Source organism: Chenopodium quinoa, unplaced genomic scaffold (assembly GCF_001683475.1).
Source record: "Chenopodium quinoa cultivar QQ74 unplaced genomic scaffold, ASM168347v1, whole genome shotgun sequence".
Lineage (NCBI taxonomy): Eukaryota > Viridiplantae > Streptophyta > Magnoliopsida > Caryophyllales > Amaranthaceae > Chenopodium > Chenopodium quinoa.
Window position 1 is genome coordinate 333,307 of NW_018743391.1, and position 15,426 is coordinate 348,732.

Below are 15,426 nucleotides of genomic sequence, written 5' to 3' on the forward strand. Positions count from 1 at the left end.
AAAAAAAAAAAAAAAAGGCTCATCTTTTGAAGGTATAATCACGAGATGACTTCAAAATTTACTAACTCTTTAATTTATTTATTGTTTTTATCAAAATGGGTAATTTAATTTTCTTGGTTTTATTTACTCTTATTATTATTTTTATTGCTTTGACTATAGTATCAAACTATATATTAGGATTATATTTATTATTGGGCATACTACGTTGCTTAGCTTTTAATATTTTAATGTCACATGCTCTACTTTAATTAATTTGATGGATTTTTTTTTATGATCAATATGTTATTGGTGAATCAAGGCCATAATTTAAATTTCATGACTAATAAGATAATTATTGTGGACAAATAGTTTAGAATCCCATTAATCTAGTTGTTTAACAAAGTAATTACAATCTTTATCAATTGAGTTCATTGATGTACGTTAAAAAAAAAACCTTATATGTATGTATTTTAATTGCAAATTAAACATATTTCTATAAAATTGAGTAAAGGTCAATACGGGCGAAATTATCATCCTTATTTGATTTCCTACCATTATCCCTGCACCCTCCATCCATGTTGTAATACTCTAAAAATTCCCATCCTTCAAATTCCCCTACCATCGTGATAACTGAAAATTCAACTAGTACTTAAGAGGGGCGGGGAGCTAAATTGTACAGTAACAGTTAGTGAACATAAAATAGACCCTGCAATAGTTGATTCAGTTACAAACATGCCATGATGACTAGACAATAGATCCACAATAGTTGATTTATTTACAAATATTTAATAATGACTAGGCAAAATTGTTGATTTATTTAAAGTTTTGCCATTTGATAAACGAATTTTGTTTGTCAAGGAGATAAATTGGCTTCCTCGCTATATATATCCCTCATATTCATCTCAGTGCCCCCAACCATTTTTTTTTTTTTGTTAAGTTTTAGTTTTCATTAAAGGTTATCAAGGAGTATTGAAGAGAAAATTTTCATTTGAGAAAAATTGAAAATTAGATTAATTGTCAATTGTTTAAATGCAAAGGATATTAAATTCATAAACTCTTATCTTATATGTGGTCAACCACACAATTAGTTGATGGATAATGGGGTTAATGGGATTATTATTGCGATTATTATCAAGTTGTCTTACTAAGAGTACTACAATAGAAAAATCGATATACTTTTACAAACAAGTGGAATTATTTTTTCATAGCCAAAATCAATGAAAGAGAGTTAATTACTTGAATGAACAAATGATTCTTTTATTTTCTAATAGTTTGACGTTACTATACTCATATACTGAATCAGAGTTACTCTTACAAATACAATAATATTACCTTTATGAATAAATGAGTTATTCATATTGATAAAAATTGGTTAATTTAATTTTATAAATAAATAAATTGAACTTTGTATCTAATTGGTGACTTGTATTATTAAATTAAATTAATATCATAGTCAGCTTGTCAACATATCAACCCTATTTAGGTAGCAAATATCTATTATTAAACCCGCAATGATTTGATATCTCATTTGATGTCAATAAAATCCAATAGGATACACTTTTATGATTTTAATTTTGAGGATTTATGATGATTTATCCCTATAAATACCACTTTGTATACCTTACAAAAATCAACCCCTCCAATTTATTAAAAGTCATCCCACCTTGAAATAAACCCTAATCCCTATTTCTTTTAAATTAAAAAAAAAAAAAAAAAATCTCTAGTTCTCCTTCATAGTAGAAATGAGTAGAAAAAATGTAAAATCATCAATCATAAAAGATGTCACTTCTAGGAAAGCTTCACACAAAACACGATCACTTGGGCTGTTAAAAAAGACTCAGGAAATTAGTGTGTTGTGTGACGTGGATGCTTGTGCTATCATATACGGAGAAGATGATCAAGTTCCATTGGCGTGGCCTTCATCTGAGGCAGAAGTAAGACGAATTATCAACAATTACAAAGGTAAGTCTCAAGTAGGTCAATTGGAAAGGCAATTAGATCAACAGACATTTTTAAAACAAACCGTACAGAAGAGTGAAGAGAAGCTAGCAAGGATTCAAGTGAAGAATCGAGAGTTGCAAATGGAAAATATAATCACCGACATAATGGCTGGTAGATCTACACTTGAACAAGTCCCCTTCTGCGATTTGGGATATATGATTAGGATGTTAAAAGAAAGAATGAAGCTTGTTAAGAATCGGATTTCTAATTGGGGAAATAATATCAACAGTAATCCTCCTTTTCAAAACTCAAGTGCTAGCCGTGATGATAATCTAAAAATAAACTCAAGTCTTTTTCATGGAGATGGGATGATGGAGGCTATTACGTCAAGGAATAATCATACTAGTGAATAATTCTTTGCCGGGTGTATCTTTGCTTGCAGCCAATCCTCATAATTCCTATTTTGTAGTTGTTGTTATTGTTCTTACTTCTAGTAATATTATGAGCCTAAGATTTAAATAAAGAATTGGATTGGTTTTATTTGATATATCTTTCCTATTATTTATTATGAGATATAATATCACGCTATTATGGATATTAATAATCACTTATGTTGTGTCTTAAGACATTAAATCAACATGTATGTATCTTTTATTAAATTCATATCTAACACCAGAAAAGAAAAGAAAGTTTGTATGTACAATATAATGGATGAACAATAAAATGTATGTACAATATGTTATTATTAGGTTGGTTAGAGGTTTTCCTCTAGATTTTTTTAGAACATTATTCTTTGTATAATTAGAGAATGGAAAATAAGAGTGTTCATTTAGAGGGAAAACATTGTTTGAATGATGAAAAGGTTTAATGAATTTTTGAATTCAATGATGCACAAGTAATTTTGATGATAGAGCTCCAAAGTTTACACCTTAATAATTTATTGTACTGGAAACAATATCCTTTGAGAAAATGCACAACCAAAAAGGTTTTTTTTTATTTTTTTTATTTTTTATTATCTAGGAATAATCCTATAATCAATACACATATTAAACCTCCTCTTATTATAAAACGATTACAGTCCTTCTCTCTTATTTTAATGTGGAAGGGTTATTTAAAATTATATTATTATATTTTAAGTTAAAGTTTGCATTAATGGTTTGGTAATAATGAACTTAGTACGTAGAGGAGTTTGGGTAGATGCTTTCTTTTGTCTTTGGTGGAAGTGCAGATAAAGATGATTAATATATTTATGAAGTGCATTTTTAGGTTAGTTTCTTTTATGAAGAATATTTGGTTGGTGGAACAGACAACTTGATACATGTTCTGAAGAAAATTAAAGAACTCATCTCACTTGGCGATTAGGTCATAGGAAAATAATCTCTGAATTTGAATGCATAAATTTGTTATGTCAAAACATTTCTCACCCTTTAATAACTTGAGTCTTGAATGACTAGAATAACACTCGTTGGTATAAAATTTTACTTTGATAGTATTGTCTTCATACCAACAAAGCATTTTACTTTTGTTGGAATTAATGAAGAAGCTAAGTAATTTAATATCATGGTAATATCATCTAAGAATAATTTTACACCAATGAACATTATTTTAGTCATTAATTACTCAAATTATTGGAGGCATCGATTTTTCAATTATGACAAGTGGTAATTATGTCTGTATTTTTGTATTGATCTTTAGAATTTTTGGAAAACGTCATTTAAGGCCATTAAGAATATGTAGTATTAATAATATTATTACAACTACAAATGCTTTTAAAATAATTGAGTTAATTCTATAAAGATCTTATCCCAAATCTTATTTTAAAAGAGAAATTGTAAGAAACCACCTTATAACACCTTTTTTTTCTTTTTTTTTTGGTAAAAGAACACCTATAAAATTAAAATTTTCTTGTGAAAGCACACTTAAACCATTTTTTTTTTTTTTTTTTTTTTTTGCAGAGTAACACCTTATCCCGATCTCAAGGCTTTGACCCCATTTTTCGGCGTTGACCATTACATGAGGGTCATGTGTTCATCCCCTCTCTCCTCAAAACCACCAAAACCTTGGCCTCCTAGCCAACCCCAGCCATCAACACCACTACCTAGCAACCACTAGAACCACCTCTCAACCTCCGACACTAACACCACAACCTATCAACCTAGTCGCCATCTAAGCCTAATCAAATTACACTAAACCCACCAAAAAAATCCCTTTTCTTTCTTTTCCCCTCCAATTAGACTTTCTCACTCGTCTAATCTTCCCAGAAACCCTTGAATTTTTTTCAATTAAAGGGGAAAACTCCATTGTTTTGCCGAATTGCAGCAAAGAACAACCCCATTTAATCTAATTTCAAGGTGGGTAAGTTGTTAAAGTAAAAAAAATTGATTAATTGTTGTTAATTTCGTTGGATTTTCTTATATACCTTAGATCTAGGGTTTTTAATTGGGGAAAAAAAGGGGGAAATTCTGCTACATACCTACCCACTTCTCTCTCCACTCCATTATTGGTTTTTGGGGGACGCTACGCTTTTTCGGATGGATTTTTGTGGTTTTGGAGGTGGGTAAGGATTTTTGTAGGCAGGTTTAAAGTGATTTAATTTAGGTGGGCAGTGAATCGGTGATGGCGGCTAGCTTGGTGGTTGGTGGTGTTGGCGTATGAGAAGTGGTTTCAGTGGTGGCTAGGTGGTAGTGTTGGCAACTGGGGTTGGTTAGGCTATGACTTCTGTGGTTTTGTGAAGGGAGGGGTGCGCATGTGACCCCAACATGAGGGTAAAAACATGATCAAACCCCATTTCCTAGTGTTTTTATGTTCTTAATTAAAAATTGTAGTTTGTTTCATTGTTTGTCTTGATGAACCTTGACAAAAACAAAACTTGCAATCTTTGAATTAGATTATGTATTGTGTCAAGATCTTTAGCAATTATACTGTATTTTCTTGATAAAAACCAAACTTGAAGTCTTCAAATAAACTTTCTTATTCTAAAGGATTTTCAAAGAGACCATAGAAACACATTTGTAGTTAATTTGGATCAATATGAAGGTGAACCCACAAGCAATTTGAATCCTAACTAAAAAAAAAAAAAAAAGAAAAAAAAAAAAGACAAGTTAACCCTATTTCTTTCTCATGATGATTTTAAAGTCCTCTAGGAGATATTTCCTTTTTTCTTCCTTATTACATGTAACAACTCATTACAAGAAGAGGTTGTGATTATGATAAAAAGCTTTTTTGGTAGTTGATCGATAATTATTAGGGATGAGCACCAACACTTATTTTCTTTGTTTTATTGCAATTCTCCAACATTTTATAACTGTGCTTTTGCTTGCTTTATTTGTTCAATCTTGCATGTGTTCCATTCTTAGATATATTCTTATGCCATTTCCATATTATATGTCTTGTATGAATTTACTTGTGCAATACTATTTAAATGAGTTATAAATTGATCATTAAAGATTCTAAAATTTTTAGCTGATAGGTTTGCTTCTAAGGCCTTTCATAATAATACAAGTGATTCCTCTGCTCACTTGTCTTCAGCTTTGGTAGACAACTTTGGTAAGGTACCCTTCACAGCTCCGCAAGGTTTTATGAAGTTCATCTCATGGAATTGCCAAGGACTAAATGACCAAAGTTCTCCGAAGCTTTCTTATGTGTTTTGGTTACTACACTCTTTTGTTCCTAACCTTTTGTTTCTTTTTGAAACTAAAGTTCCAGTCTCAGTTGTGACTAGCTTACTTAGTAGTCCTTGTCCTACTACGGTTTTTGGGGTTGACTTGAATGGTAGTAGTGGGGGTTTAGCGGTTTTTGGGTATGGCACGAAAGATGTTTCTTGCATTTTTTGTTGTTCAAACGTTGTACTTTGTAATATAAAAGTATCTAATGAAATAAGTAGATGTGTGATGTTAATTTATGGTGCTCCTGTTGTGGAAGATAGACCTCAAGTCCGGGATTTGATTTTAGATTTACTTGCTTTTGCTCCTAATTGTTTAATTATTAGTGATATTAATCAAATAGAGCATCATTATGATAGTTTGGGTGATTCTAGTGTTATTAAGGGTTGGGATTCCTTTATTTATTTTAGATTAAAATCCAATTTGTTTTCCACTCCATTCAAAGGCCCCCTTACATTTGGACAAATAATCGGAGGTACATCAACTTATTTTACAACAGTTGGACCGCTCCTATATGACCTCTGATTGGTTTCATAACTATCTTGATAGTCGTTTACTTGATCAACTGATCCTTGTTTCTAATCATGCTACTATTGTGTTTGACGACTCACCCCTGTAGCATACGTCAAATCGTCCTAATCAATTAGATAATTGGTGCCTCAACTATATACAGGTACATGACTTCGTTCGTTACACATGGCAAAGGAATAATATTGGCTCTCCAATGTTTATCCTTTCGAAAAATTTGGACCATGTCAAGGCACTAATGCGGAAGTGGTGTCTAAACAATAAGAAACTATGGGGTGTGGATTATAATTTTTTTTTCGAAGGAACTCTCCATATCCCATGGATGGGGAGTTAATTTAATCTGATCCTGATGCGACACAGTATATGTCTAATATTGTTACTTTGAAGGACAGTATTTTACTATAGCTTTAATTCTATCTAGAGACAACGTTATAAGAAAAATTGGATACTCAAAGGTGATTACCCCTCAAAGATATTTTTCTTTAAAGTTAAAACTCGATAGAAGAAGAATCAAATCACTTCTTTTCTTGATGAATAATGTGTTATTCAGCATGGTCAGCCGGACGTTCAATGTATTATCGTGAAATCTCTAAAACAGACCTTTAAGAGTGATGTTATGCCACCTTATGATCCAGAAATTGACATTGTCTTGCGTAAATTAGATCTTCCAACTCTATAATTTGGAAAGACCTTTTTCGTCTGCAGAAATAAGGGACGACATGTTTGCTTTAATACTGTAAGTCTCCTAGTCCGGATGGGATCACACTATAGTTTTTCAAAACACACTAGGATTTTGTTGGAGATTTGGTTGTCATGGGCATTAGACATGGTTCCTTCAGAAAGAGTGGAATCAATCTCTCCTTGTTATGATTATGAAGATTGGGACTTTAACAGAGATAGGAAATTTATGTCCAATTAGCCTCTGTAATACGATTTACAAATGCGCTTCAAAGTGCTTGGATACAATTTTAGACTGCATCAATATTTTCCTCTTCGTATCTCAGATTTCCAATATGCCTTTGTTCAAGGCAGAGTTATAACGGATAACATTTTGTTGAGTCGTGAGTAAATGGACAAATTAACATTTCTAAATCTGGTTCTAACTTGCTTGTCGCGATTAAAATTTATATAAGTAAAGCTTACGACCGAATTCATATGAGCTTTCTTTTACGTACATGTCTTGAAGGGCTATGGGTTTCCAGCTCGTTGGTTGCAAATGAACCAACAATGTCACTCCACGGTCTCTGATAAGTCTCTTATCAATGGTATGTTGTCAGACCCATTCAAACTGTTGTGTGGTCTTCTCTAGGGTGACCCTCTCTCACCGTACCTCTTCCTTTTCTGCATAGATATTTTCTCGTGGATGTTACATCTAGGCGAAGATTTGAAGTTTTTTCAAGGAATCAAGCTTTCAAGAAATAGTCCTATTATCTCCCATCTATTCTTCGTTGATGATGCTCTTACCCTCTTCCGTGCTTCATCTACTGCGTGTTCTAACATTGTCCAAATCATACAATGGTTTACTAAAATTTCGATAGAGGAACTCAACCTTTCAAAATCTCTGATTAAGTTTAGCCCGAATATTAGTACTAAAGTGTAGAAGGATTTCGAATTGATTTTTCCGATGAAACAAGTTTAGGTCTTCGATCATCATCTGGGTGCTCCTATCGACTGCTTAGAAAAAAAGAAGGATCACTTCCAACTCATCATTGATAAAATTATCGGAAGGATTAACTGCCTAAATACTATCAGGCTGTCCCAATCGTAGAAGTTAATCATTATTAACTCTATTCTTGTAACTATGGCATCTCATGTCCTTTCCTGCTATGATCTCTCGCTTTTACTGACTGGAAAAATTAATTCTTTACTGATGCGCTTTTTTTGGGCGAATTCTGATACTACAGGTATGCATTAGGAAGGATACCATGCATCTCCCTCGTGGTATGGGCGGGTTAAGAATTCGATGTTTTTCCTCCTTATATAAGACGTTCCTAATGAAACATTTTTAGAGGTTTGATAACAATCCATAACTCCTTATTTTGAAAGTTTTCTCTACACGCACTACCTTTATTTCCAATACCTATGACACTATGCCTTGATTCTCAGGTCGTTACTCTTATGGCCTTCGTGGGTTACTTAGGTAGATACACTTTCACAACAGGGTTGTAATTGGAAAATAGTTAATGGCCGCTCTATTCTAGCCGGCTCAACTAAATGGGTTATTGGTAATATCCCTTAATTTAAGTCGGAATTCTTAATACGCACTCCAGGGAACTGTAGTACCAGTCATTTTTATTTATTAGCAAACCAAAGGGTGGGACACTAATAAATTTCATACTGGTTTATGCCCGCAGATGCATTGGCAATCCTTGCTATGGAATTGTCAGATACTACACAGGAAGACTTTCAATACTGGTCTAGTACCCCTTCAGGAAGGTACTCGGTTAATATAGGCTATGAAATGCTTCATCAACAACTTCCTAGAGCCCTAGTTGCTTCAAGTGTAGGCTCCTTTTAGAAAATTCTTTGGTCTTTGCAGCTACATCCTAAATGGAAGTTGTTTTTATGGAAATTGCTCCTTCTTGCTCTCGTAGTTAATACGGAGCTTCATCATAGAGGGGTTTCGGTTCAAGATGTGTGTTGTGATATTTGTAATACTGAACCGGAGGATTTATATCATCTCTTTAGGATGTGCTATAATGCAAGAACATATTGGAGGGGTGGATGCCTCGGTATTCACTTAAAGAGACCTTTCTCTCTCAAATTGGATCCAAGATTATATTTGACTTTTTATTAGTCAGGATGGGCCTAGTAGTACTCGCCTGGGCACCTTCGTCGGTACCCTTTAGAGTCTTTGGTTATGTCGGAATTCCATAATCTTCAGCAATTCTAATGTAATACACTCTCATGCTTCTCAGTTTGCGGAGGTCATGGATTTTCATATAATATTCCTTGACCACGACGTTGCTGGTACTCCTCTTCTGTCACTAGGGATCAAGCTGCTACCTTACCTTTTCCTGGTTTTTATGCAGCTCAGCTTGGATTACTCAACCATGGGAATGCTTTACTATAAATGCAAATTGATGGTTCTTGGTTCAAAGATTCCGAGCATGCTGGTTGGGTGGTTATTGGATAATGTGGACCCGTTGGATGACCGGATCATTGGCGGAAGTAACTTCGGCGTTTGCTCTTCATCCTTACATGCAGAGGCGATGGCGTGCTTGTATGGTTTACAATGGGCTTCGAATAATGGGTTTTAGTCCCTCACAATCTTTATTGATTCACATAATCTTGTTACGCTTATTCGGGGGGATGATCAAGGTAACATTAATTACCTCTGGCTCATCATAAAGACTAACTGGCTTGGCTCTACCTTTCAATATTGTCGTGTTCATAAGGCAGATGGACAATGTGTTCATCGTGCTCATCAAATTGTTGAAGAAGCGGCGGTTAATTTTATTTGATTTTGTACTAATTTGTAGTTTGATTTTATCCTTTGTAAAAAAAAAGAAATGAAAAGATTTGTAATAGTAATTAGGCATCTCTTTAATTTTTTCTAACAACGTAACAATCTCTACTTGCAAAGCCAACCCCATTTGCATGCACTCTTGACATAATCATCAAAGTGATCACAATTTACAAACCCCTTGGTTGCTAAATCAAACCCAACTTAAAATTAAAAATACATGTTCTAAAATAAGTGGGTGTGAACAATTTTAAAAAATTTCAAAGTGAACAAGAACAAGTCAATTATTTCTATACCAACCACTTGGTTTCAAAGACAAAACGGATTAATTAAAAATTGGAGTAATATAATAAGGTTACCATAGTCCTTATAAAACTATGATGACCTTAAAAAATGCATCTAAGCAACCCTACAATTTCTCACAATGTGGGGATAGGCACAAACCTTGTGAGAGGGGGAAACAACCATGCATATATAACACCCCTACAAGTTAATTGGTTCAAATTGGGTCATTGTTTTTGGAACCAGACTTGGACCTAGTTGACACGGTCTACATTAGGGCAAAATTTGTTCTGTTCTAAAGATGGGTAACGAGAATTTTTTCTCATCCCTACCTCTTAACATTGTCGTTCACTTTATTTACTTCATTGTTAATAAAAAAAATGTGTGAGAGTGTTCCACATTTTTAAGTGCACTGTAGAAATCAAATTTTTGTTTTACTTCTAAAAATTTTATACCAAGTGGAGACAAGGGGATTATTAAATTTGAAAACGGGGGAAGTATATCATAGATGCATTATTAAAATGAATAACATATTTTAGGATGAAAAATCAGTCATTAAAACCAATCCGATCCAATTCTCCATTTAAATCTTAGGCTTGCAGAAATACAAGATAAATTGAAGACGATAACAATAAGAAGAACAACGGCAACAAAAAAAAAACAATAACGAAACAAATAACAACAACAAACAAAGATTGCGAGGATTGGCTGCAAGCTAAGAAACACCCAATGAAGTATCATTGGCTGGTATGATTAGCCCCTGACGTACTAGCCTCCATCGTCCTATCACCTTGGGAACGAGGATTGCTATTCTTTCCAAAAACCTTTAATCGATGTTGGACGGACTTCATTCGATTCTCTAGGACTAAAATCAAGTCACTCAAATCGCAAGGGTCGACTTGTTCGATTGTAGATTTTCCAGTCATTATGTCAGTGACCATATTTTCTATTTGTAAATCTCGGTTCTTCCTTTGAATCCTTTCTACCTTCTCTTCAGTCTTTATAACATTTACTTCTGACAATGATTGTTGATCTAATTGCCTTTGCAATTGATACATATCAGAATTATCTCTGTAATTGGAGATAATTCTTTTTATTTCGGCCTCAGATGAAGGCCACACCACTGGAACTTGGGCATCTTTCGCAAATATGATAGCACAAGCATCTATGTCACACAATACACTAAGTTCCTGAGTCTTTTTTACTAACCCCTTTGTACGTTTTGAAGATGTAGCTTTCCTTGAAGTTGCATTTTCTATGAATGCTAGCTTCACTTTTTTTCTAGCCATTTCTACAATGGAGAAGATCTAGGGTTTTCCTCTTTGAACTAAAAGAAGGGTTTTTAAGTGGTTTTTTTTTTTTTTTTTTTTTTTTTATATATGTATTTAGAAGAAGGGATGAATAGTTTTAGGTATATAGAAGGATATATATAGGGCTAGATCACCCTAAACCCTAAGGATACAGTGAGAGTCCACTTTTGTATACCTTACAGTCCATAATGGATTTTATTGACATCACATCAACATGTCATAGAATTGAGATAGTATTGACAGCAAATCAACAAGTAATTGAATTGAGATATTATTGACAGCAAATAATTGTATATATGTGAAATAAAAATGATTTTTGTTACCAAAATTGGGTTGATATTTTGGCAAGATGGCTAGGATATTAATTCAATATTCATCCATTGCATTTAGACTATTGTAACTTTTGTACATTAACCTAAGACTCCCTCTGTTTAAATACTTGCTTCATTTCTCTAGGACACGTATGTCGTGGTAATATTTTATCAATAATATCTTTAAATTTCAATAAGTATAAACTCTAACAATTGAAAATTAATAATCTATTCATTGAGACAATTTCAACAAGTACCCACAAGATTATATATTTTCTTATGTATAAATCACAAACATTAATCAAAGTAGGACAAAAGAACAATGCAAAAAATAAAAACAGAGCAAGAATTTAAAAACGGAAGGACCATCTTTTATTTTCAACTTAAAATTATGTCCCTTAGGCTATTTGGCCACCATAAAAAAAAAAATACATTAACTAAAAGAAAATAATTGGGGGATAGTAATGCGATGAATTTGAGGGACTAATATGTGCCTTAACAAAAATTTCTAAGGCACTTTAAACGTAATAGATACTCTTTTCCTTTATAAAAACTTGCTCCATTTCTACTTTTTGCACTATTTATTTGTCCTACTTTAATTAATGTTTGTGATTTATACATAAGAAAATATATAATCTTGTGGGTACTTGTTGGAATCATCTCAATAAATAGATTATCAATTTTCAATTGTTAGAATTTATACTTATTGATGATTAAAGTTATTATTGATCAAATATTACCATCGGCATACGTGTCGAAGAGAAATGGAGAAAATATTTAAAAATGGAGGGAGTATTTATTAATAGATGATTTTAACATCGATTTTAATTAATAATCTTACAAAATGTACTTTGAGTATGCATAAAAAAAAGGACAAAACCTTGAACATTGCTTATGTTTTTGGTGTCCATAGAATCACAAAGGTAGGTAATAAGAGTTGATTTCAGGATCTTCTAAAATAATCAGGATGAAACCCTAACCACTTGAGCTACCCCTCACTCTTAAAACCTTTAATGAACATTGCATAAATGAGGAATTATTTTAAATCACAGAAGTTTAATGCTCGGACTTTCATTTTACTAACTAACAAAAACTAATACAAGAAGAGCGCAAATGAAATTAATGTTGCATTGATAATACATTAAGAAACATTCATGAATTTGAAAAAATGCTTATCAAACATGAACAAATAAATCATTAAACGTTCGAAAAATGAAAATCTGCACCCAAAAAAACTTAACAATTTTATCACATCGAAGGCTTAACACGATTACTTGGTAATGGCATAGACGGCATAGATGATTCCGGGGAGGTAGCCGAAAAATGTCAATATTAGGCAAATCCAGAACTCTACCTGCAAGCCAATTACACGAGTTTTACCTTAGTTCGTTACATATATGGTGTTTATTAGTAACGAATATTGATTAGAAAAACAATGAAGATTATGCAAAATTAGACAATTTAACTATTTAAGGATTCAGAAGATCAGTTCATGTTAGCTACCTTTGTGATTCAGAAGATCAGTTCACATACCTTTATTGACTCATGCATGAGTAAAATATAGTACGGAGTACTAAGTATTTAAAATTAGAAATAAAATTTCATCAATCCTGAGATTCCTAATAATAATAATAATAATAATAATAATAATAATAATAATAATAATATTTCACAATTATAATTATCAAATCACACCAAAAACCTCTTTTCTTACTTCGTGTAATTCTTCCATCAAGGATTATACGTTATTATATACTACGTATATAGTATTATTATGTAAACTCGTATTGTGACAAAAAAAGAATAAGTTGGTCATAAGAGGATGATAATTACCTTAAACTTGCAATGGAGGTTGCACATTTGGATCCTAATATTCCTGAACACTTATTAAAACTACACATATCAATATCAAATTTTAGAAATTAGTGTAAATCGAAATTTTCTTACAAATGCAAAAATTCTCAAAATTATTATCATCAGATGATTATAATTCTTCCTATCACATGCCAATAAATCTAAAAAAAGAAAAAAGAAAACCTTTTAATAAGGTGGGTGCAATATTAGCACGCAAAACTAAATAATTATAACTAAAGCACACAAAAAATACAGTTGCAAAAGATATATTGACAATGAAATTTGAAAAACTAATATAATCATGTACGTACTTCAAACCATATAACCTAACATTTATTTCATCCGAAATTTATCATCTCAATGATAGTATTATGTGAACTGGTATCGTGACAACTAAATTAAGAAGATCGTAATAAGATGGATATGTTCATAGGAGATATGATACTTACCCTACATCCAAACTTGAGAAAAACACCAAGAGGGGGTAGAATTATTGCAAGAAGTATATCGATACAAGTTGCTGTTGAGTCTGAGATTTTTATTATTTTCCGAGATTTTTGGTGTGATAAACACAATTACACAAAGCAAGAAGAGAGAAAATAGCAGGGTTGTTAGATTTGATGGCAACTTAGATATGGTTTTAGGGTCTTTATATAACCTGCACACACTCTCCCAAAACAAAAATCAAATTTCTTTTTTTTTTTTTTTTTATTAATTAGTTAGGGTGTGGAAGGAGCTTAACAACATGATAACAACTCATACATGCATGTAGTTATTTTTTCTTTTTTTTTCATCTATTGATGTTGACGAATGGAATCAATGGATACTATATAATTTTATGATGTAGGGCACGTGAGTAAGAAAATATTAACAGTAAAATTACATCTAAATGTGTTGTGGAAACTGTAATTGTCATTTATATAAAAGGAAATGATCACATCTTTAATATACAATTACCAAAACTTAACATTATCGTCACATTTAATGATTAATCAAGGTAAAAAATGAGGGAGCCCAGGTTAATCTATGATATCAATATTTCAGGTTAATCTCCTCTCACAACTTTATGTATTTTTTTCAGTGCCACTTTATTATTTCACTTTTTATTACTTAGAAAATAAAAGAAAAAATAATATATTGTGAGTGGAGATTAACATTACAAGTTAATGTCAGAGATAAACTTGATTTTCCCATAATAAAAAAATTAACTAATTAAGTATAGGTAGGTCAAGGAGAAAGAATTCAATTGTACAAAGACTCACTAATAACACTCCCTCTAATATACTTATGCCCTAAATTGATTTTCAAGTTCATTTAAAAATTATTTTACATACCTATTTAGTTATGTACACTTAGACGGAAGAAATAAAGGCGTCGACATTAAAAACACCCTAGCTAGGTTAAGGTGAGGAATATATCAAACCTAAAGCTAGTATGAAGTAACACAAGCAAAATAAAGCAATTAGACAGGTAATAACATGTGTATAAGCAAGTATTATGGCCTGAATATAAAGCAAAAGCTTACATGTTGTCTGAGCAGGAGAATAGGTTCTCTCATGTGTTCTAGTCTTCCAGATCCGACGCAACCGTAATCGTGTATTATCTCTCTAAGTACAGTTTCTAATTTCTTAATTAACACCACTAATTATTATTTAAGCACGTGAATTAACAACTTATTCAGAATATTATAACCGACCATCTTGTTCAATAAACTTTATTTAGGGTTGTATCGTGGTATCATAAATGAAATTAGGTTTAGAATTAAAAATATAACTATTTTTTTAGGGCCATTTTAGGAGATATTCTTGTATATTTGTGTTAATTCATTCAAAGATGTTTTTCATATGGGGAACTTTGTGGCTTTGTGCATCACATACCATAAATTTCTCTAATTTTGAAAGTACACTTAAAATGAATACATAAATCCTATAAAATGTGAAAATTAACTACGTTTTGCATTATATTCTAGTTTTTTTTTTAATTGTTTGCATCATACATACACTTCAAAGGGCCGGCATGTTCTCATTGACTGAATTAAACTGAACTGAACTGAACTTATTAGAGCTGAAATGAACTGAAATAAATTGAACTGA

At 32.1% G+C, this 15,426-nt stretch overlaps 2 protein-coding genes and 1 long non-coding RNA gene across 5 annotated transcripts; 2 read left to right on the plus strand and 1 right to left on the minus strand.

The window, feature by feature from the left end:
• The first annotated feature begins 1,391 nt into the window (after nucleotides 1-1,391).
• Nucleotides 1,392-2,590, plus strand: LOC110738529 (agamous-like MADS-box protein AGL80). Its single transcript, XM_021918934.1, has one exon. It carries the CDS (start codon nucleotides 1,722-1,724, stop codon nucleotides 2,331-2,333), a length of 612 nt encoding a protein of 203 aa, XP_021774626.1. The 5' UTR covers nucleotides 1,392-1,721; the 3' UTR covers nucleotides 2,334-2,590.
• Nucleotides 2,591-3,847: 1,257 nt separating this feature from the next.
• Nucleotides 3,848-5,821, plus strand: LOC110738618. Of its 3 annotated transcripts, none has more exons than XR_002514637.1 (2): nucleotides 3,848-4,271; nucleotides 5,383-5,821. It is a non-coding gene; the product is annotated as an uncharacterized LOC110738618 (long non-coding RNA). The 3 variants fall into 3 exon arrangements; XR_002514636.1 differs by having other exon boundaries at nucleotides 5,390-5,821; XR_002514638.1 differs by having other exon boundaries at nucleotides 5,449-5,821.
• A 4,507-nt stretch (nucleotides 5,822-10,328) lies between these two features.
• On the minus strand, nucleotides 10,329-11,569 carry LOC110738530 (agamous-like MADS-box protein AGL80). Its single transcript, XM_021918935.1, has one exon. It carries the CDS (start codon nucleotides 11,145-11,147, stop codon nucleotides 10,596-10,598), a length of 552 nt encoding a protein of 183 aa, XP_021774627.1. The 5' UTR covers nucleotides 11,148-11,569; the 3' UTR covers nucleotides 10,329-10,595.
• Nucleotides 11,570-15,426: the final 3,857 nt, after the last annotated feature.

Excerpts from the sequence above, each read along its gene's own strand:
- LOC110738529 (XM_021918934.1), top strand. The coding sequence starts at position 1,722 with ATGAGTAGAAAAAATGTAAAATCATCAATCATAAAAGATGTCACTTCT.
- LOC110738530 (XM_021918935.1), bottom strand. The coding sequence starts at position 11,147 with ATGGCTAGAAAAAAAGTGAAGCTAGCATTCATAGAAAATGCAACTTCA.